The sequence below is a fragment of the Periplaneta americana genome, chromosome 6 (genome assembly GCF_040183065.1).
Source record: "Periplaneta americana isolate PAMFEO1 chromosome 6, P.americana_PAMFEO1_priV1, whole genome shotgun sequence".
Classification (NCBI taxonomy): Eukaryota; Metazoa; Arthropoda; class Insecta; order Blattodea; family Blattidae; genus Periplaneta; species Periplaneta americana.
In genome coordinates this window covers 19,000,962-19,024,294 of record NC_091122.1, presented here as the reverse complement: position 1 = coordinate 19,024,294, position 23,333 = coordinate 19,000,962, and the positions used below count along the sequence as shown (strand labels likewise).

Sequence of the window (23,333 nt, the reverse complement as noted above, 5' to 3'; positions counted from 1 at the left end):
CGTCTCCCATGACTCAATACACATATTTGATACACTTTAGGGGGAGGCGGTGGTGGTGGTGGTGGTGGTGATGATGATGATGATGATGATGATGATAAATTTAAAAAATCAATAGTAATAGCAACAATAATAACCAATGTGGTTACCAATCCAGAGGTCTGGCATCAGTTCTCCTTTTCCTTTAGACTCAAGTCGACTTTTTCTTTTGCATTATTTTATGTTTTCTCTCGAGCAGTGTCCTTGTATAACTTATAAAGACCTAGAGCAACTGCTCAACCAAAAGCTGAAGTCTTTCTTAATTTTCCACACTTTCCGTAATTCCTTTACTTTACCAAGTAATGCCTTCCTTGTTTTCCTTTTCTAGAGGACATCCAGTGGTGCTAAAGGCGGTAGCTGTTGTTACTCTCATGATTTATTATACTAAAATAGTTCTGTGAAATACATAATTTTTCTCCATTAAAATCTAGTCTTCTTTGTTCACTGTTCTACAAAGTTGAAGCCACTCCTGCTTTCTCCTTCCAAATGACATCTAGAGGTGAAGATAATGACAGCAATAACAATGCAATGGATTTTAGCTGTGGAGGACTGGCAGGGTAAATAACTGATCCTGTAAAGAGGCTATCAGTAAAAACTGAAAATGTCTGATGAAGGTTCTCATAAAATATAGGAGTGGTACTGTACAGATATATTGTGCGAGTAGTTTAGGAACAAAACAAAGCATGTTATCTTCCTGTGATCTGGTATAGATAACTATGTTATGTTCTTTGCTTACTTTTAATTACACTCACTTATTTTATCTATTATACACGAACTCGGTCTATACAGCACATTCTGTCCATTAGTCACTACAGCAGGATTGCCAGATTTCTAATGGCAAGAAATAATGAAACGTTTTAATCTTTTTATTTAATCTGCAAGAAAACAATGCGTTATATTTAAAAACTACTAAGGGATAAATAATTCTCATCAGTTTCTCTAGTGATAAGAGTAAAAATCAGAATCATACGGACAGAATTTATCAAGTAAAACAGTACTAACATTCAGCGATTTTTTTTTCTGAGAAAAGCATTTATTTGGCACTAATATGGTAGAATTTTTTGTTGTACTCTATCCAGGGAATGAGCTATTAAAATATGCACCCTATATAACCGACCAATTTCTATCTTTAAAGAATTGCATAGCAGCTACTCTTGGCTACTCAATGCCCTGTGTTAAATTGAGCTTAACATTCCTCAATAGCACTACGGTAAGTGTCCACAAGGATAGAATTATCAATACACCATGAATGAAAATCTGAACAATTTATGAAGGCAGACTCATTATATTCGTATGTTGGTAATATTATGCCACTGGCAGTAAGGTAGGATACAAGTAGGAAGAAGAAAAAGAAGGCACTGAGTTATGATCTACCATGAGATAATCCTATGAAATATGTTTCCCACAGATTAAAGATATGCTAAACGAGTTCTCTTCATCCTCTTAAAGGCATTTAAAAGGGGTATCACAACAATTTTTTTCTCCACAACAATAAGTATGCTTTATTGTCAGAAGAGATTTTATTTCTGAGCTTCAATGTCTTTACATAAATGTATATAAACAGCACTTTACAAAAATTTGTCCTCTTCCTTTAACTCACACTTGTCAATGTTCGTCACTTGTTGGGTTACCAGACATCCAGATTTTGCTGGACATGTCCTGGCTTTAAGATGTATCTGGTGTCCGGCCAGGCATTGTAAAAAATCAGAAACTTTCCTATTTTTCTCTCTCATCAATTCTCAGTGGATCAAAGAGGGAAATCGTTTGGAGACCATTAGAAGAAATATGTTTGTAAACTTTAATGTAAGACATCTATCTTGTGTGAACTTACGCAAGTGTTTACTGGATGACAAACAATACTTCTTGCTCAAACAAACTAGGTCATTAGAGAAGTATTAACAATCAGTAAATTAAACAAGATATGCTTAAATTTGTACAATTAAATAGTTAATTTAATTAAGGGTTAACAGTTTTGTATAAATGTTATTGTTTACTAATACCCTAGATCATATATACATATATGATCTAGGCTAATACTAACATTTTATCATATGAAATATTAAAAATAAACGTCACATTACCATGTCCTGCCTTTTTTTTTTATAGAAAATCCTGCTTTTCATTTTTTTCATCTGGTAACTCTAGACATTTCTACCCTTTGAATCTTAAGCACTAAACTGACAAACAAATCACATTCTTCGTAAAAATATTTATCATCTGTAACACACTTACTCGTATCATAATCAATGAAGGCATGTTGTACAATAATGTTACAAATGTGAGATTATTTCTTCTGTTTTTCATCACATGGGATGGACATCATCAGCTATCATCATCAATATCTGCTACAGGAGTACACTGAAAATAATAGTGTAATATGATTAGACTTCAAGGAAGAAGCACATCTTAACATTTAACTTATATTGAGTTGTTCTTTTTATAATATTTGGCATGGACCAGAAAGGGCTGGTAAGTTTTGTCAGCCAAGTAATCACCGAATCATCAAGAGCAACTTCTTTAAAAATTAAAATTAATCAATTTGGTGAAAATAAATGCCCCATGATGAAGTTCGTAATGCAAATGTAATTCCTCTCCTATCATACGATATACAGTGTTCACTTCGGATGTTGTTGTTTCCTAATACCAGACACTTGGCAACAGTGACGTCGCCAGGATCAGAGCAAGGGGGGTGCGGATGGGGTGCGAGCTGTAAAAATGTGGTACATAAAAAATCCAAAATGTTCTTTCATGCACTTGCGCGCATACTATACATCTGTTTATTAATATTATTAGTATTATTATTGCTCATCATATCCATTACGATACACTATGGGACGTAGTTGTTTTTTCACATCCAAGAAATTTTTTGTTTGTTTTTGTTCTTCAAAATAATTTATGTCTAGTATTTTGTTAATAAACTGCCCTTTGGGGTGCGGAAAGGGGTGCTCCGATCTTTGATGGAGTGCTTGCGCACCCTTTCGCACCCCCCTAGCGACTCCCTGCTTGGCAATGATGAACCATTCATTCTCTTTCACTTCAATATTTTTCATAGATGGTTTCCTTCTGGACTAGAACTGAAGTTGTATCTGCTGGGAGCATTTTTGGAATGGTTCACAAAACTCAGAAATGTTGTTGTTGTTGTTTTCTAATGCCAGGCTGACCATTACAATATCTTTATGGACCCGTCAACCAACAGCAGGTGTGGTCCTCCAGACATTCTGGGGGTTGTGTGTGAATGAAGTAGCCACCAAAACGTTAAAATATGGTGTTCACTTAAATCGGCTACAACTTGCCATTTTTCACTCCAATATGAAACACCGAAATGTAAAAATAGATAACCCAAGTGAGATGGACTGAAAAATCGATAACCACTTCTCATCATCATAACCATTTCACATATTAGACCTAGGGGTCTGTTACGGTCTTTAGCCAGCGTTTTTTTTTAGGACTTTCCAAGTTTCTTTGACCTCTTGGAGTATAGCATAAGATCAGTTTTGGCAAGCGATAGGAGGGCATCCTGGCAACATGTTCTTTCCAATTTCACTGACACTTCTTTTCTGCTTAAATCATTTAAACAGCGCTTCAACTATATCACATCATTCCGGCTTTCATAAATGCTTTAATCTTGATTCTTTAAGTGTAATGCACTAATAATTTCGGTTGTATTTTTCCCAAATGTTTCCAGTATGCAATTAATTAGACGAAATTCACGATACACATCAGCTTTCTTTGTTCCATTGCCTATTCTCGTAACACTTCCACTTTATCTTTCATACTAAACATTTTCTTTTTTTTTGTAGTAATGTTATCTAATTTTTGCAAGTCTGCTGAACTGCAATTACTGAAATGTACAGATACTGTCCAGGTATAGTCAGTGCGTGTTATAAAGGATTGGTGTGGAGGTAGGAAACTGAACTGGATGTACTAGAGGACAATTAGTGTATGTTTAAATCTTCAAATAGTCTGGTTCTTGGAAAATTACATTCAAAATGAAGAATAACAATGGCATTAAACTTAAAGAATCGAGAATAAAGCATTCATGGAAGCCTGAATGATGTGATGTAGTTGAAGATGTGTTTATAGGCATCATATTAAGCAAGTCTGTAAAGCAAGTGCCTTACAAAAAATTAATTCAATCAATCTCTTGAGCGACAACCCATGAAGGGCCAAGGCTAACCAGCTCACTGCTGGTCTCACGTCCACATGTCTCAGCAGAGGTGAACGATCATCAACCAGAATGAAGGTTTCGTGTGGTCAGCACGATTATTCTCTTACGGTACGGTCACACGTTGCTACTTTTGCTGCACAACTTTTGTACTGCAGCTGCAAAAGTTGCGTGTCATGTTCACACGTAAGCCAAAAGTAGCGCGCTGCACGCTACTTTTCGTGCTGCGCAACCCGAGTGCAGCAAAAGTTGCAACTGGAGGTTGCGAGTCTGTTCACACACAAGGCGCTACTTTTTCAGCCGCAGTCATGCTGCAGGTTTCCATCCTCGTGTTGACTTCTCAATATACATTTTGTGGTTATGTTCGCATTATTAATAAACTCATGCGAAAGCTTACTTATCTATTATTTGCTTTCCTGTCCTAACTAGTATTCAGAAATTGACATTATTTTTACTATAAAGCTTTTAAAAACGCCTATATACTTAAATGATAACCAACAGCATATTCACGTAATCAATGTTGGCAATCCTCCTGTTTGAAACTATGCTACGGAAAATTAAAAAAATGAATTATATCGTCAACAAATATGCTCAGACTGTGTTGTGCATTTAATAATTGTTACAAATAATTTATTTTCATCACATCTAACATTAAAATATATCTAAACAATAAAAGTATCATTGGCACATTTGGGTGGCAACACTGGTCGCAACCGCAGCAAAAGTTTCAACAAAACCGATATCAAAAATGCTGCAGCTGCAACCCTGAGAACCCTGTTCACACGTCGCTGCTTTTAAGCTGCGTGCAGCATGAGAAAGTAGCGGGCAGCAGGTTCGGCAGCCACTACTTTTCGGGTTGCACCGTTGTTCACACGTCGCAGTACGAGAGTTGCGCAGTTTTTTGTACTGCAGCGCTGCAAAAGTAGTGATGTGTGACCGTACCTTTAGTTGTTACAGCTGGTTTTCGAAACCGGATTTTGCTTCCCCAAAATTCGTCACAATGTTAGGTGGGCACCAGTCCCATACATTGACCGAAATTTTGTACGAAAATTCCTTCCCCATGACGACTTCAGCCAGCATGCATTTCATAATGCGAGTCCAGGCATGATGCCTTAGACCACGATGCTATGGCATGGGTCAGGAATTAATTAGTACCACAGAATATTTGACACTACAGACAAGGTGTTATATACATTAATATCGTTAAAACAAAGTTCAATTGTAATAAAAATACACAAATACATGTATGTGCAATCATGTAACATGAAACTATGATTGATGTGAGTGGACACTTACGCAATATTCTATAAAACACGTGTGATTGTCAGCAGGAATCATGTATTGGAAGCACAGCAGCCCTCTGTCATCAGTGCGAATAGATACTTTCTGAGATATTGCAAGAGATTTAGCACTCGGTTTCACATGTGATAACTTGTATCTGAAATAAATAAATTTATCAATAATAATAAACAAACATATACAAAAATGTGTATAAGATTGAAATTATTTTCCCATTACTTCCCCTAGAAACTTTCTTTTGTTTCAACTCTTTTAACACTCCCATTCACCCCTGCCACCCCTCACCCTCTTGTTTCATATAATCACATTGTGAAACTGCACCAGGCATGCATACTGTCATTCAGTAATAATAATCCTCATCTCACTCATTGGTGACACAATACATACAACACTGAAGTATACTACGAAGTTAATGTACAATCAGCCATGGAAAGAAAATGTCAAGATAGAAGACCAGCTGAAGGAAATAAACTGAAAGACATATCAGAATGTATTAAATGGATACCTCCACATTACCTACACCTAATTTTATGAATGTTTGAAGCCTACCAGTGTAGATGAACACAGAGCCAGAGAGATAAAAATTAATGAGTTGTAAGTGCAGTGTACACATTGAGTGCTCTTTTGAAATACCAAAAAAAAAAGAATAATTTGTTAAAAGACACTTGATCCTAAAAGAATATTCTTTTTCCTTTAATTTCATAGTTTGTGGTGCTTGTTAATAACATGTCACGATGTATACTTCTGTTTGATGTAAAAAAAAAAGGGAAACCACCAAGTTTAAATTACAAAGTAAAGAATATTCATACTATTAGTCCTTCAAAATGTGCACTTAACATGTATTTTAATACATATGTTGTCTAATTTCTATGTTCATTTTGTATTTATTTTTTAATATGTATCGGTAATAAAACATTACACTATTTATAATTATAGTTTCAATGAAACAGAACTTCCCACTGAACTAAATAGGTCCCTAACTAAAGTACACAGGAAACCACTTGCTGCACAGTCCAAATCGCACAAATGCAGCATACGTTCTTTCGGTAATAATACAGTTGTGCACATGTGTAATGCAACATCACAACATGTCAGTAGCGTAAAAACACTGAGTTTATCTTTCACACCACGTATCATTTATTGTGATGTTGTGATGTTATTTAAACATTAAAATGTTATTATTTTTTCTCTCATTGTACTTTCAAGCAGGACATGATGTATTTCAACCTCCTCCATTTCTTAGCTTGTTCCTGAGCATTCATTTTCATACACAGAAACTTTCTCATTTGTATCTTATCATATATAATAATAATAATAATAATAATAATAATAATAATAATAATAATAATAATAATAATAATAATAATAATAATAATAACAACAATAATAATAAATTAAACTATTGTAAGTTGTAATTATCACAGATACCATAAAACTCAAACCTGGATGTTGCAACTGTTGTACACTGGAATGTTTCAATCATGTCACTGTTTTTGGGAATATCCACCTGTAATCAATGTTTAAAAGTTATAACATTTCTGATACTAAAAGAGAAACATAAAACTGCTCAACTTATTTTGTACTGTATGGTGCAGATAAAAGTAGCCTGTCTCTCGTTTGAATGCGAATGCGATATTTTGACCGTTTGAAATTTCATTATTGTATTCTATCATATCGTATCATAACGAAATGAGTAAACGGCTATAATAATGGACAATTTTATGCAATAATCGATTGTTCGCAATCTTCTTGTCAGTATTTCATCAATCATCAGTCGAATTACATGCGTCTGTTCACATTCTGCAAAATGACTTAGGCCTACTAAGTACAAGAAAGAGTGGAAATTGTGGAGGCCCGCGAAATTTTCAGGATAGAGGACAACTGGCAAAGAGAGCAATACAGGGTTTGGTTAAAGAGTGGCATGCTATGCGATCTCTGCAAGTGTATCTGAACATGATTAGACCTGCATAGCTGTGTATTTATTGATGCTGTAGGGAGCCACTTTCAACATCTTCTATAAAAGGTGAGTCCTTTTCAACACTTCGCTTCTGTATTTCTCTTCTGTATTTACTCTATACTTACACAGGCTACTTTTACCTGCGCCACTCTGTATAACAGAAAATATCTTAATACAAATTTAAGTTATTTCAAAATTGATTGAAATATAAAACTACTCAACTTATTTTGTACAATAGAAAATACCATCAAATTTAAGTTATTTCAAAATTGATTGAAATATAAAACTGCTCAACTTATTTTGTACAATAGAAAATACCATCAAATTTAAGTTGCTTCATAATTGATTGCTCTTATTTACCTTAGTGTCCCCAGCAATTCCCGATGTAGTGATACGAAAATAAGGTGGATCTGGTGATAGTAAAATCTCTATTAAGTCACTTGAAGAGTCTAACTCTGCAAACACTTCCTTAAGGCACTCTGAGCGAAGAATGATTTTATTCAGAACACTTTCTGCAGAGAAGTTGAAATCGAGTATTTCTTCTGGCTCTAACGTCCTAATGCTACAATCTGTAATAACCCCACCTTCTTCTAGTCTGAAACATTTGATCAAATTAATATTTCCTGCATTATCACAAAAAGTAAGAGAAATAACGAATCATAAGAAGAAAGGAAGACAGAAAAACACGAGAATAAAATGAGAGGGAGAGAAGAAAATAAGTTGCAGTACAGTACAACCTTGATTATCTGTTTTAATGGACGAGACATGGTGAACAGTTAATCGAAGGAAACAGTATAATCCTTATCAAATTTAATGGTTTTAATCTATCTAGTGTCATCTAAGATCCTTTTAAATAGTTCGTTATTTTTCTGCAATTTCCTATACGTATTTTTTTCGAAAAAGCCACCTAAATAGGCCACGCATGATCCAAACACAAAGCATGAGTCCTGCTCGTTGATTCCTTCTTGCAAAAAATAAATTTATGGGAACTTGTCATTTGCAAAATAAGTGATATCAGAGGTCCTGCTAACAGGTACATGTGCCACTTAGTAACGCGAAATTGAAGAAGAGAATGTAGTGGTGGCAGTCCTAAAATAGTAGTCATTTTACGTTTAGTGACAGTGGTGGTAGTAGTTGTAGTAGGAGCAACAAGTCTAGTTGTTTCGAAATTTCACTTGTACACACTAACGTTTCAATCTCTCTCTCTAGTGTTTTAAGTCAGATACTAATACTATATATTATCGTCCAGATTTGTAATGATGTACACGAGTTTAGGTACTCTGAATAATTTCTGACAGTAATCTCAATTATAAATGTGAGTTACATAGTTTCAGATGTTTCTACTTCGTCATCAATATTCCATAACCAATTGTCCTCTGTGCCATCTACAGCATTAGAAATTCAGCACTTTTTGAAGGATTTTATCCTTCTTTTCACTTTCACTTTTTCCCCATGGCAGTTGATAGTTTGGAACAGATATAAGCTAATACCATAATATTATGCTCGAAATTTGTACCTCGTCTTATCTGCGGAAATATAGCCTACGGTATTCTTTGAACTTGATGAGTGAACTCTGTAAGTGAACATACAATTTTCTAAAAAACATTTAAACTCAGCCATATTAACACATTTTACCCCTTGTTACAACGGCTAAATGACTCAGACTCACTGAGAACACATGTATGATGAAGTTTGGCTTTCATGCACTAGGAACCAAAAGTACTGAGAAACCTCGCATGTGGCCCATGTTTAGGCTGATACCCCAAGTGTTTTGCAAGGACTAATAAGTACTGCATTATACTTACAACATTGTGAGGGGATATCCATACCCTTGATAACACATTTTTAGTGCTGTAGCTGTTCCTCCAAAAATATTGAGACATTCTACCAGAACTGACAGATTCACCTTAAAGGCCACTTGTTCATCATTCAATGAGTATCGCTGTGATAAAACAGAAAGTTTCATTTTAAAATATCGTATAATTACCTAAGAAAGGGCCATAACAATTTAGATTAATCTAACCTTTACTTATAGAAAAATTCCTTTTCTAAACAGAGTTCACATTAAATTTAGCTTCATCTTATTACACAGTATCTTTCTTCAAATCAATAATTGGGAACACTTTTTTGCCAATATCATGATTCTTGTTTCCCAGATAACTTAAAATTACCTAGAACCATCTCAACTAAATAAATAAAAATTTCTACGTACAAAATTATAGGCCTACTCTAATGCTTGTGTCCATATGTATTCCTATGTAAACACTGTCTGTACTGCTTGCAAGCATTATAATTCAGGAATAAAATTAATGGAGATGAACACAGATTTAACAAATGTCTTACAGATAATTCCATCACTGAGTACTAGTATATTAAGAGGAATAAATAACATTTCCTACCTCGAATATTTGATAAAGCAGATTTCTAGAAAAATAGGCTACTGTACATATTTTATATTGCTTGTATTGTTAATGTCGTGGCGAGAAAGGAGAAGGATAAACAGTATTTACATTTTGTATTTAAGCAAGCAGAGATTAATTTTAAATAGTCGGTGAAACGAATTAAAGGCTTAGTTTAGGAGATACATATGACAGAACATCGAGAAATGTACAAGGTTAGAGTGGATTATATTATGAGGGGATGTAATTGACACGAGGCCGAGAAATGTGACATGGTTATTGTGGCTTAGATGAGGGGGTAGCTAAGTGACATGAAGCCGAGGAATATGACAAGATTAGAGTGGATTAGATGAGAGAATAGATAGGTGACAGGAGACCAAGGGCCGTGATACGGGTAGTCAACTGTCTCCTTATATCTGGCAACAGTTGGTCACGCTAAAGCAAACAAATACCATACTAATAATTATTACAACCACACACACATGTTGAACCAATGACACCTACTTGAAACATTTCTTTTTGGATAAATGCACTAGCCTGGACACATTTCGAATCTTCCACGGTGACTTTCAAACCCTTTTCTGTAGCAAAACATGTAGCATTCTGAAAGAAAACAAAATCGTTAAATTTTTGTTCACGTAAATCACAGCATAAACTTACAAATGTAATGTACATTTTATGAAAATTTTCATTCGCCACAATATCACTTCTGGTGAATCTTCGATCCCGTTGTGCTCCACCAGATAGATAGAAATGTAGTGCATAGCGAGATCGAAGATTCAAACACTTCTTTTCCTACGTCTTTGAAATTCACGGCTTTCAGAAGTCCATAGATATGTTTAACACTATCAAGATACGCTTCAAACAAATAATCTTCTACAGTATCATTCTGACTCAAAAGTGCCATTATCTTTCATAATCCGTCCCGTCCCGCGTTTGTCAAAATATGCAAGAAACGGAAACATGACTGTCAATTGTGTTTTGTTTTTGCTCCCATGGCAACGCGTAATAACAAAGAAACAGATGAAGTTGGAAGTTGTACGATTCAAAGCACAGTTGACACTGTATTGTGACATGACATGATGTCTAATTATCTCAATGCTGATTTAAAGACATCGAGACATCCTACAATAGTTTGCGACTGTATTTTCTAGTGTCATGGGAAGAAAAAAATAGTGTTGAATGAAAAGGTATCGTATATCGTTGGGTTTACATAGTTTTCGAGCAACGCCGCTTAGAGTCGCTGGAATCGGTATTCCGTTCGGTGACATTCTTGACATTGAAACTTGGAAAGTATTTCGTTTTCTCATATCGAGTACGAAGGTAGAAGTGGTTAGCTGCATCATATTTTTGTGGAGATTGGAAAAGACATTATCAAAATGCCACACTTTGTTCTAGAAACTAATATCCCCAAAAGTAAAGTAACTGTGGACTTTCTTAAGCAAACTACTGCATTAATGGCGAAAACATTGGGAAAGCCGGAAAGTGTAAGTAAGGTTATGTTAGTGAAAATTATGTACAAAAATGATATTGCGCTTCTTTATGATTACATAATAGGAAATATATTCGCTATACTTCAGAATGCCACGTAAGTACTTATGTATAATGACTGTCAATTAAAAATATTAAAAAAAAAACACTGCTTTCATTGATGGTGCAAGGGTGAATAAATACATAAAAAAGAGATCTGTAGTGCACCAAAAATAAATAATTCAATAATGCAATAACACTGACATAATTATATTTACGAAGTCGTTCTAATATATTATTCAGTATTCAGATAGTGACCTATCTTCGATATCGCTCCGCACCACACACGGGACTGACGTCTGATTTATATTTCTTTATGGGTTAGATGTGTTAAATGAGGGGATAATTAAGTGACATTAAGCTGAGTTATGTGATGAGATTAATGAGTTAGTTGATTGGATTAGTCAGACCTATATAAGAAAAGATGTGCTTTCAACCGCTACTGAAGTAATAGGCGCAAATTTGAACATGGGGACATGGCTGACATTAGCATTCTTAGGCATTTCGCCATTAATTCCGTTTACAACAGTGATGATATAATAGCAGTAATTTACAATAGGTTTACTAGCTAGAACTGATTTCATTTTTTCACTGACTTTTGTTATAATTCTACCCATGCCACTGCTAACCAACCGTTCATTATAAACTGCTAGGAAAGTATAGTTTACATGTGGGACATAATACGCCAAATTTTCATGGAGTCCTTCCCGAAGATCTTTGCGCTTATCCAATTGAGTGGACATTACATTATGAAAGACAATTCACGGTATTTCTCAGTGCTTTCAAAGTTATTTCAGTATTCTGCGGCCTCCAATCACATATTTCAACACGTTAGCACAGGTTTTTGTTACAGTACAGAGTGATACAAAAGAGCAGAACAACCGGCAAAATTCATATACCGTAGTGCCGTATTTGTCGGTGTATAAGACGCACCATTGGTGTGGCTGCTAGCTTCATTTCGCGGTTATTGTATGCTTTATTCCAGTTTGCATTAAATGTGATTTTTATTTTACAATTTGCCTTCTTGTTTCAGTATTGCGTTGCAGGAGTAATTGCTGATCAAACAATGTTATGGGGTGGAACTACTGATCCATGTGGCACTGCAACCCTCATGTCCATTGGAAAATTGGGCGTTGAGGAGAATAAAAAACATGCAGCTCTTCTGTATGATCATATTGAAAAGAATCTAGGAATTCCACGTACCAGGTATGTTTAATCATTATATAATAAACTACAGTAGAACCCCTATTATCCGTGGTAATGAAGGGGGTTGACTGAAGGGTTAATCGAAAAAAATTGGATAATCCGAACCATAACATATTTTCGTAAATTAAGTAAATAACACATAACTTTCATCATTTTCTCCGTGGTCTTGTGTTTAATACGCTTGGTAGTGAATCAGAAGTCCATTAATTTAAGTTCGGTTGTCAAAGACGTGTTTTTAAGGGGTAAGAAAACTCCTTTTAATGGCCGTCAGTAAAAAGATAGGAATAGTAAAGGTCTCATGTTGTAGATTTGCATACTGCATACATTTTATCCTTGATTTTTATTAAATCGCGTACAGTTGTAACATCAGTCTCGTTTTGTGATGCGAGATGACCCACAATTTCTCCCCAAACCACTTAATTATTTGTATTTTGTTCGATACTTAGCACAACACGTTTTCTTTTGACACTCTTGGAATACATTTTGTATAGAAGTTCTAGAATAGCCTACGGCAAATCGAACAGTAGACCAAAACTGTGTAGAGTGTAAATGCTTGTAATAACACTCTCTAGAAAAAAAAATACGTATACTAATATAACGTACAAAAGTATCTGCTTCATATGTTTCTGTAGCGAAAAAAAAGGAGCGAGAGAAAGACAGTCGGATAATCCGCCAATCGGGTGACGGATAATCGGGATTCTACTGTAATTAGTTTTAATTTAGTAGTGTTTTTGTAATTAAATCTTCAAGGTAAAATTAAGGTTAAATATAAATAGCTTTACTAGTCATTGGATGTAGCCTACTGTATATGTCACATGTATTATGTCTGGACCAAAGATTTGCATGAAAATTAATGCGTTTATCGATATATCATATTTAAGATGTGCGTTTCGAACGAAGAATAATCTAATGAGACCAGTTTTATTTAGCATATTGTGCATATTTCAACAGTTTTGTGAAAAATGTATATTTTAATTTAATATTGTATATAATTGCCTGTTTTGCCATTTTCCAAGTTTTCCACATATTCTTACGATGAAACTAAATAAACAATTCCTTGAAGCGAGAGAAACGATTATCACAACCATGTTAAAGGAATTAGTGATTCATGGATATGGCCAAATATTCCAATAAGTTTGGTTGTTTATGCGCTTGGTTTGAACCAGCTCCCTAGAAGAAGATAAGAAAACAGCTCATTTACAGTTCAGAAACGAACAACTACAGATAGTACCAAGTACCAATAGAAGGCAGGGTACTGGTTCGCTTGGTCTGCAGGAAAGCCTGGAAGAATTCCTAGCAGCACACTCACTAGGCCTACTCATTCCTGCCTGAGGCCATTGAAAAACTGGGGTCCAAATGTGTAAATTTCTTTAACTCCTTGGCCGTAGTTGATGATGAAGAAGAGAGGCTGAAAGGAGCATGGAAAAATTCTTTAAAAAAATTTATCACAGTGCCAGAAGAATAGTGGTCTAAATCATTTGCAGAAAGTGGCATTTGTGTTACAGGGGCAGACTAAGTACTGCTGATCATACAAGGGCCCCTCTTTTTATGTTTGCCCCAGTTAATCCTGTGCTGAGTGTTCATTTTCAGCATACAGGCTTGTATTAACTGAGGAAAAAAGCGTTCTTCCACAAAAGAATTCCTGGAAAAAAACATTACAGTTTATTGACATTTAAACTATGGCAAAAGCAGTTGCATTAACACGAGTGAAATTATTTGATATTTATCAGAATTTTTTTAAAGTAAAAGTATAGTTGGGAGTTGTCTGAGTCTCTCATTGAAAGTGCACGAAAGTATTCCATAGTCAGGTTATTTTTTAATTTTTAGAGCATATTTAAGTACATATTTCCAAGCCTCTAAGTGCATAGTTGCGTGTATATTTTGGCAGTTTTTGGTGCATATAAATCCTCTGTCTAATTATATCACTGTTGTGCTTAAGAATGTTAAAAATAAGATGTTAGAAAATGAAATAACTGAGAGGAATGGATGAAGTGTGAAAAATTGTGAGCTTCAAGCTAAATATTTTTTTGCAGTAGTTGTTAAAACTTTGAATGTCTATCAATTGAAATAGGCAAATAATTTTGCATGAAAGGAGAAATCAAAATTACAGTATAATCGTTGGCATATGCAATTACAATTTCAATTTTCGTCATACACACGGCCTTTCACATTCTGGTTAACCATTCAGGAATAGCTGAGGACTGGGCGTGATAACATTACTATCAGTTCCATTCTATGTGTTGTCCTGTCATTCAAGCAGGATGAGATGTCTGACAATTGTGCAATGCAAAGCATATTTTACATACGATTCTGCTGGCTGTTCTCAAAGTGACTTTACTCTAAGATATCCTGCAGATAGAATCCCCTCAAGATGAGGAATTGAACTGTTAGTTATAAAGTTTGAAACAACAAGCTAGTTTTAGACAAAAAAATGAACACAGACGGATAGTATTGACAGAAGATGAGGTATAGGAACTGGTGAAAGTCTAGAGCATTCACCAAAAAAATCACTTCCGAAATCAGTGCAACAAGTGGGTGTGTCAGTATCTTTGGCACATACCACTGTGAAATTACTGAAACTTAAGCCCTACCAAATCAAATTACAGAAGTGCAGACTTTACAACCAAGGGATCCAGTTTCAAGAATACGTTTTTATGAGTGGTTTCTTGAATCTGTGGACAGACAGGCAACTTCTGTTTTTTCCTAATGAGTCATGATTTCGTCGAAATGAACCTTTCATGTTAGAACGTTACGATTTTTCTCATTTGTACCTGGAATAACGATGTCTCACAAGAAAAGTAATTTACAATTACCAGACTTCTTTTAATTTAAATGTAAAACTTTTCTTCTTTTGTATTTCTCCCATTTATGATTGTAAACTAGTTATTTTAATTCATATATATTATTTCAGATTGTATATAACATTTGTTGATGCGGATCCTGCCAATGTTGGCTATAATGGAACAACTTTCCACCAGATCTTTGGTGGAAAATAAAGACAATAAGCAAAGGAACCACTGGTATTGCTGCTGCAAATTCATGGATGATGTCACTCATAGTCAGAGCTTCAGATTCTGCACTGACTTCCTGATATAGGGCTTAGGCAAATTATAGTATAGCTAAGTCAGGGATATGTGTATATTTCACATAAATGTGGTAGCTGAATCATGCTGAACAACTGGAAGATGTTTTTATCATGAACTTTTTTATTTGTGTTTACTGTAGAGGTAATGTCTGAATTAGTAAGTATAAAGTTAAATTCCATTGAAATATTGATGAAATATACAGTATATAAATGAATGTACTGGATATATGGTATCCAAGATAAATTTATAATTTGTTTTAAATAATATTTATACTTACAGTATCAAGAATATTAGCAGCAAAAATTCATTTTTGGAGTGAATTAAAACAAATATATTATTATGAAGACTGTTACTCTGGGCTCTCTTAATACCCTTCTAGAAAAAAATTAAAGGTTTTAAGATACTTATAACCCATCTTCCATATCACTAATATAATTAAGAAAGTTGCCTTTTATGAAAGGCTTAGACTGTTGGTTCAAAAATGATATAAAGCATGTGATATAAATTTACAAATAAGAATTTTGGCTCTTCCAGATTGACGTTAAAATTAGAGGCCATATTTTATCATGTATTGTACAGTGTTATGTATTGTATTCATTTTTGTAAGCATGTAATATACACATATACCAGTTTTACATATTTTGTGGACTGTAAGAATAACATATGTTTTAAAATCAACTTTTTTGAAAATACACATTCCTCTTGTATGTCATCAGTTGTTTATCCTTATTTAAAAGCCATATACCCCTTTTCCCCCTTCCCCCCCCCCCACACACACACACGTGTGTGTGTGTTGTGTGTGTATATATATTAGCAGAGATTGTATTTTAGTACAGCTTGACAGTGCTACATTATTTGTGTGTTTAGAAAGGGTCTTATTATTACTTTCAATGTCTTTTAAAACTTAGACTTGTACAATTGAGGACCGTTTTTGCAAAACTTGCTAATTGAAAAAACTAAATTTTACAGGAGAGACAAAACACTGTAGTAAGCAAAATTTTGCTGTATCTCTCACATAGCAGAAAGCAAGTTTTGGAAAAACGATCACACTTTGAGACACTACAATGAAGAGAAGTAATCAAATTTTACTAAGACGCCTTTAACATCGTGTAGAGGCCTGCCTTAAGTTAATGAATCCATCAAAATCTCAATTTTGCGAATTTTGTAGTTAGCAAGTTTTGCAAAAACGATCCTCAATCGTACTCTTTGAAAGCAATAGTAGTCGGGAACAAGACAAAATAAGCTGTCTCGAATATTTATTTAGACTTTGGTAATTAAAACAGTCTGGTTCACTATAAGGTGCATCTTTTAGTCCACAAAATATGAGTTTACTTCATCTTCCGAGGGTGTGAGTACAAAATAATAATGAATCTGTTATTTGTATTAAGTTTATTACAGTTTAAGTAAAAAATCGTATAAAATGATATATTTACAAGATAAGGTGTTACTGCACTTTGTTATAACAGATAATAAATTATACTTGGAAAAGTACTTTCCCCTATGGATTAAAATACATCGTAAAATATATGGGGTTGTTACATAGATAATGATTTCATAACCAGTACTATTTTCATTGACGATTCTGTTTAAAACACCAACAAAGGCATCTTTCGTTTAATACTTTCTTAAGAATGAATTGTTTACATTTATTGAAATATATAAAAAAATGATTGACATGTTATTTTGCCAAAATATATTTACTTCTGAATTGCGTGTGTAAGATTATGATTTGCTTTATTGTCTCTGCATTAATCAGTAATGCTGTTTGGAATTAATTTCTGGGCTAATATTCCAAGCCTCCAAGGTAAGTATTCTTGTTCTGTAAAGAATACTATAAAAAGAAATAGTGAATTTTTTGTAATTTAGTGCAAAATTAAGTTCCAGGAAAAGCCAATAGTGTATATTATTTTTAAATTAATGATGTTCAGTTTAAAAGTTACTACTGTCAGAGAATAATAGAATTTCCATGTATGTAAGTCTCTTTTGTGTCTTTATTTGTGAACATGAATTTCGCGCAATTTTATTTAATTGTGAAAATGCTAACATGTTCTGAATATATTTGATGAAATTTAATTAAAATTCGTTAACATTTAAATCTTACGAAAAAAGTATGGTTATATGATCAAAAATTTATTCTGTCTGGAAATGTTTTTATTTTGCTTTTATGTATATTTTGCAATTGTATGACAACATTTTTTTTTTTAAGAACTTCAATATTTCTATAAGTTTAAAGTTTGTAACCAAATTAGATTATGTACATATGCAAATGCTATTTCCTGTGAGCTATGTGTATAATCAAGATTTTTGGGAGGGAGGTGAATCTACCGAAAAAGGAAAGAAAGAGAGATATTGGCAATGATCTGTTAGCATTTTTTTAATGATTTTATTTTTCCTCAAATTCAAAAATTTTAGTAATTCCCTATCCTTCGTATATTCATGTGTTTGTATTCTATGTATAAAATTCGGCTCCAGATGTAGTCCGAAGGATGTAATGCAATAATTTTCTCAGCAAGGAGCTCACATTTGTAATAAAAATATATAACTGTGATTGATACTTCTAAGGCGGAAGTTCCAATTATGTAAACCAGCCAACCTCTTCATTTCTTCTGAGTTAGAGTGCATTCTGTATTAATTGAATAATGTTTAACAGTTAAAATTTGCAGACAGTGCTCTCACAGTTATTGTGCTGGCTGTCGGATCTGAGGTTAGTAAGTTCAAACCTGGCTGAGGGTGATGAATTTTAAAATCCTTAATGTATCTTCCTCTGGGAAGCTTCTAAAAAAAACCCTGTCCCTGTAGTAGGGCTCCAGGCAAAATTCGTTGATCATTTCTCTTCCACTGCATAATAACCTCTGCAGTTGAAAGCATTATTACATAAAACATTGCTACTGCCACCACTACTACTACTACTACTACTACTACTACTACTATTATTATTATTATTATTATTATTATTATTACTACTGCCACCACCACCATCACTTAAACATTTATTTTCTGGATTGATGTGAGACATAGGAACATTCACATAATACATATAGAAATGAAAACCTTCCAACATCGTGTGTGCCTTTTACATTTTGTTTAAATTACTCTTTTATTATTATTATTATTATTATTATTATTATTATTATTTAGTTACTATGGGGATTGCTTCTGGACTTCACTATTATAACACTTGCTTACATAATCACAGTATGAGAAGAAAGTGCAGTATGTGATTAGCCAACTCTGATTAGTTTTGCTTTTAACTGAACTTTTAAGTAAACTGGTAAAGAACCTTGAAGTTATTCTGGAAGTTCCAGTAAAAGAAAAGTCGAACATTAGTCTTTCAAGTCCCTCTGCTAAATAATTAAAAGTATTTAAATGTAAAAGCCTAAATTATCATATTATATAATTCTATGTAGTCTTTAATTTGTTTAGACGTGAATGTATATAAATAATCCAGAATTTTCTGTTTGTATATGTACAGTCTCGTACATTTGCTGATAGAAGTAGGAAGAGAAAGTTTAAAAAAAAAAAAAAAAAAACAATGTAATTATTACAATTAATTAAAAGCTGATAATTTGTACAATTCCTTGCATAAAATATGACACGTTTTACAATCCTTACAGACGTAATATAGACTTCATTCTTTTCAATTTTGAACTATTATTGAACTATATACACAAAAAAGAAATCTTGTATAATAGAATGGATATATTTCCTTCTTGACATCAAATACTGCAATATTACTAAGTCATTGCTATGTAAGTAACCAGTAATCTTATTTCGAAATCATTTCATATTTGTGTATATAATTTCATATATTAAATATCCAATATTAATATCTATGAGTAATCAGAGTTATGTCAACTGATATTCAGCAAGTTAGTTCATACAAGTTGATAACAGTTTTCTTAGTTTCATGAGATATTCGTCTTCAATGACAAATAGGTTAAAATATACATATCTCTGAAGTGCAAGTCATACTTTATGGATTTCTTCCATGCTTATCTATACTCTGATAAGATGCACAAATACGTATTAACATATGTTATATCTTGCTGAGCTGTATCACGTGCTATTATATCAGAAACTATTATGTAAGGTCTGTTTATTTAAATGTACCACTTGCGATTTATTTATTTTTTTGTCTCATTTATGGATCTAGTTGCAGAATAGCTCCAACATGGTATCATTTATCATTTTCCATACATCTTGCTTGGTATATTCACCACCTTGAAGTTTGTGTCTAAATAAAATAGCTTTACGATAATAAATGATCATAAAATAAAAGTTCAGCAGTAAAAGGAATTGGTGTTTATATAAATACTTAGTTTTAAACTGTCATTCTGTATTTTGTTACGTAATACTCAGACGCAAATAATGACGTGTTAATGCAGAAGTTATTTTATTTCCTGAAGGTTGAAACCACGGGAAAGTTATGAAATGTTGCACACAATTTATATTCCACAAAAGGGATACATAAATGTGCCCGTAACACTAGAATACTGCCTTTTCATTGTACATTTTTTCGAAGAAAAGTTGTCATTTATTGTAGATTAATTTTAATAATTGTTTTTAACTTCCCCTTTATTTATCACAAATTATACTTTTTGCCTTTCGCTAAATTTATATTGTAGCCATTGCAGAATGTAAAGTATGAATATTCTAACAATGTCCACAATTGAAGTTGATACATATTACCATTCTTTTTTTAATATGAATCTTCGTTATGAAAATAAATTACACACGAGATTTGTGGCTTTCATGGTGATTACTTTGTGATTAAGTTCTTTATGTTTTGCAACTTTAATATTGAAATTTAATCTGCATTTCAAAACTGCTTACTGGTGGCTCCATGTTCAGGTTAGTCACTTGCAACCTAGATGCATCACTTATTCACAATACAATCAGTTGGATAAATTACACTTGGACATTCCAAACAACGATAAAATTAGAAACAAAATTCCGTGTTGTTTTTCCATGCTATTAATTTTTTAGTATAGAGTTACAGTGTTTTGAACAGAATTCCTTACCATTGGTTGTGTAACCACAGACTTCATTATCAATTTCTGATCAGTAAAATTGCAGGATTTAGAACAAAAATCAGTATATGGATAGTCTTAGAAGACAAATGATTTAATATTCACATTTTATGGAGTAATTGTAGTTTATAATGTTAAAATTATGCAAAACATCAAATTGAAGAAAGATCGAGGACATTAACACCAAAATAATTTGTGGTATTGGGCTGTGAAAAGAAAATCTGTAAGAGAAAAGTTTTATTTTTTATTACCCATATTACTTTATATTCTCTTAATTACTTTTTTTTTACGTGTTAGTAATGTAGTGAATCTTTGTGAATGAAGTAGTTTGAGGTTGTGCTGCTATCAAGAATAAATGAGTACATTTACATTAAAATCTGTGCACATGAAGGAACATATGAATGTAATCTTGTTCCTTGAATTAATAATTATAAACGTGATGCGTTTGATATCAGATTTCCATTTCCGGTTGAGTAATTTTGTAATAAGCAATATTTCCCTGGCCAAATATCCTTCTATTTACCAAGTACTAAGGCCTATTTCTATCCCCATTATTTTCTAATAGCTATATACTATTTAATTTTTGTATTGAGAAATGAAGAGTGATATTATACCGTGTGTTTTTCGTAGTTGAGGACATAGGAATTCAACATTGCCCTAAGAAACTTGTGTATAAAAACAATGAAGAAATAACTTAATCAGTGGGCTATGTGTGGGCTTTGACTATTTGTAAAACAAGAGAACATCAGGCTTTGACCCATAAATGATGTTCTCTTATGTCACAAATTAGCAATGCCTGCTAATTTCTAAACATGACCCATTGATGAAGTTATTTTTTCATTGCTTTAGGTTTCTTATGGCAATGTTAAATTCCTATGTCATATACCTAGAAAAACACATGGCATAATGATTAAAATGTAAAATTCAAGATGTCTTTCAGAACCTTAGTATTAACAACCACTAGAATAACTGCAGTCATCAACTAAAAGTTACAGTGTAACATTATTATAACAGAAAGTGACTTGGATAATCTGTTGCTCAATCGTTCAGATGTTTCGAAGTAAGCACGTGTGTGTCAAAAATATAACTTATTTTTGCGTATCATTAATGTAGTCTTGGCAACCACTGTTACTAACAGGTAACATTGATTTTACTTATTGGTACCACATTGTTTGAACTTATCAAAATTAAGCCAAATCGGTATAATATTCATGTTAAGTGTTGCTATGTGATTTTAGCAGTGTTCTTTGTTGACAAAACAAAAGAATATTCGTTCATTATAATCCCTGTAAAAGTTCATAATCCAACCAAAATCGGAACTGAAATATGGCCTTTCTTTTAATGTGATTTACAAAATATATATCTTTCATGCATTGTATATTCATCTGTAGTAGTAATATAATGAATTGTAATTCTTATGATATATGTTTATACATCTTCTTTAAAAATATTGAAAATATGTTAGATTTCTGATGTACTATACATAGGGTGACCAGATGTCATTTATTTCTGGGGAATCCTTCATTTTCAATTGTTATTTCAGAGAGTAAACATCCCCGTTTTTGTCCCCAGAAAACAATTTTGTCTCCTGAAGTTTACTTTTGTTGCAAGAATATTTTACCTGTAAATGATAAGTATGCTGCTTTAACTGTTTGGATTAATCTAGATTTCTGGACTGTGTCCCCTATACATATTACATATGGTCACCCTAACTATACTTATAAAGTTTAATATTGTTGTATTTACTAGCGTAACTTCTCGTGTTTGTCAATTCATAGATAACTAGAAAGTGTAAATTATTACAATTGTATTAACATTTCAAATTCGAAAGTTACAGACCAAAGCATCTCATTTACCTTGTTTTAGAGCATAAACTATTACAATACCGATCTGTGAATTCATATTTTGGACTAAATTTGAGTGGCAGAGTTCGAAGGTATCCCTAGAATATAACAGATTAGTTCCCTGCAAAATATAACCTCGTAAGTGGAGGAGTGACAATTTTGTCTGAATATTCCTGTAAACTTTGCCATGCAAAGGAATAACAGATAGTTTATTTTCGAATAAAAAGTAATTTCTGCAGGAAAAAAAGGAACTGCAAAAATGACTGAAGGAAAGCTCTATGGCACTGGTTCTCAACAGAAAGCAAATAATGTTAAAAATGCCTTCATTCATCAGACCGACATTGGAACTGGTTTGATATTAATATAGTTGTATGATGAAAGCTCGTATTATGAACAATATTAATTATACTTACTATATTGAAATTACGTATTACTTAAGTAATGTAAATTATTTTATTGTTCTCGAGAAGCAATGGATTGATATGAACGACGTTTATTTTTAATGTACTATACCTATATTAAAAAATAAAACGAGGTGGTTATGATAGTGAATATGCCAATTCAAGTTACTCATATTGTTATTTAAATCTTGTACTTTAGAATTTATTAATCTTAGCTACTTACATACTTAGCCTTCGTCTGTGTAGAGAATTTCAGAACTATATTCTTCAATACGTATTACATGATTTGAACAATTTATCAATAAAATCTTAAAACTTTCAGCATTCCTTAATGCTGTATGTCAGATTTAATAATTCAGATGATACGTAACAAGACAAGA

General features: G+C 33.1%; 2 protein-coding genes across 4 annotated transcripts; one reads left to right on the top strand and one right to left on the bottom strand.

Annotated features, from left to right (window-relative positions):
• Positions 1–1,537: 1,537 nt before the first annotated feature.
• Rad1 (Radiation insensitive 1) lies at positions 1,538–10,845 on the bottom strand. 3 transcript variants are annotated; one of them, XR_011332450.1, is made up of 7 exons: positions 10,656–10,845; positions 10,361–10,459; positions 9,263–9,399; positions 7,818–8,052; positions 6,929–7,007; positions 5,498–5,639; positions 1,538–2,394 (listed from the first exon to the last, which is right to left on the bottom strand). XR_011332450.1 is itself a non-coding variant. In XM_069827702.1 (7 exons), the coding sequence occupies exons 1-7, from the start codon at positions 10,761–10,763 to the stop codon at positions 2,359–2,361; spliced, it is 822 nt and encodes a 273-aa protein (XP_069683803.1). In that variant the 5' UTR covers positions 10,764–10,845; the 3' UTR covers positions 1,538–2,358. The 3 variants fall into 3 exon arrangements, 2 of the variants coding, with proteins under 2 accessions (XP_069683803.1, XP_069683804.1); XM_069827702.1 differs by having other exon boundaries at positions 6,943–7,007; XM_069827703.1 differs by lacking the exon at positions 10,656–10,845 and adding an exon at positions 10,564–10,635 and having other exon boundaries at positions 6,943–7,007.
• A 155-nt stretch (positions 10,846–11,000) lies between these two features.
• Positions 11,001–16,390, top strand: LOC138701109 (macrophage migration inhibitory factor homolog). Its single transcript, XM_069827705.1, has 3 exons — positions 11,001–11,343; positions 12,420–12,592; positions 15,504–16,390. The coding sequence occupies exons 1-3, from the start codon at positions 11,236–11,238 to the stop codon at positions 15,586–15,588; spliced, it is 366 nt and encodes a 121-aa protein (XP_069683806.1). The 5' UTR covers positions 11,001–11,235; the 3' UTR covers positions 15,589–16,390.
• Positions 16,391–23,333: the final 6,943 nt, after the last annotated feature.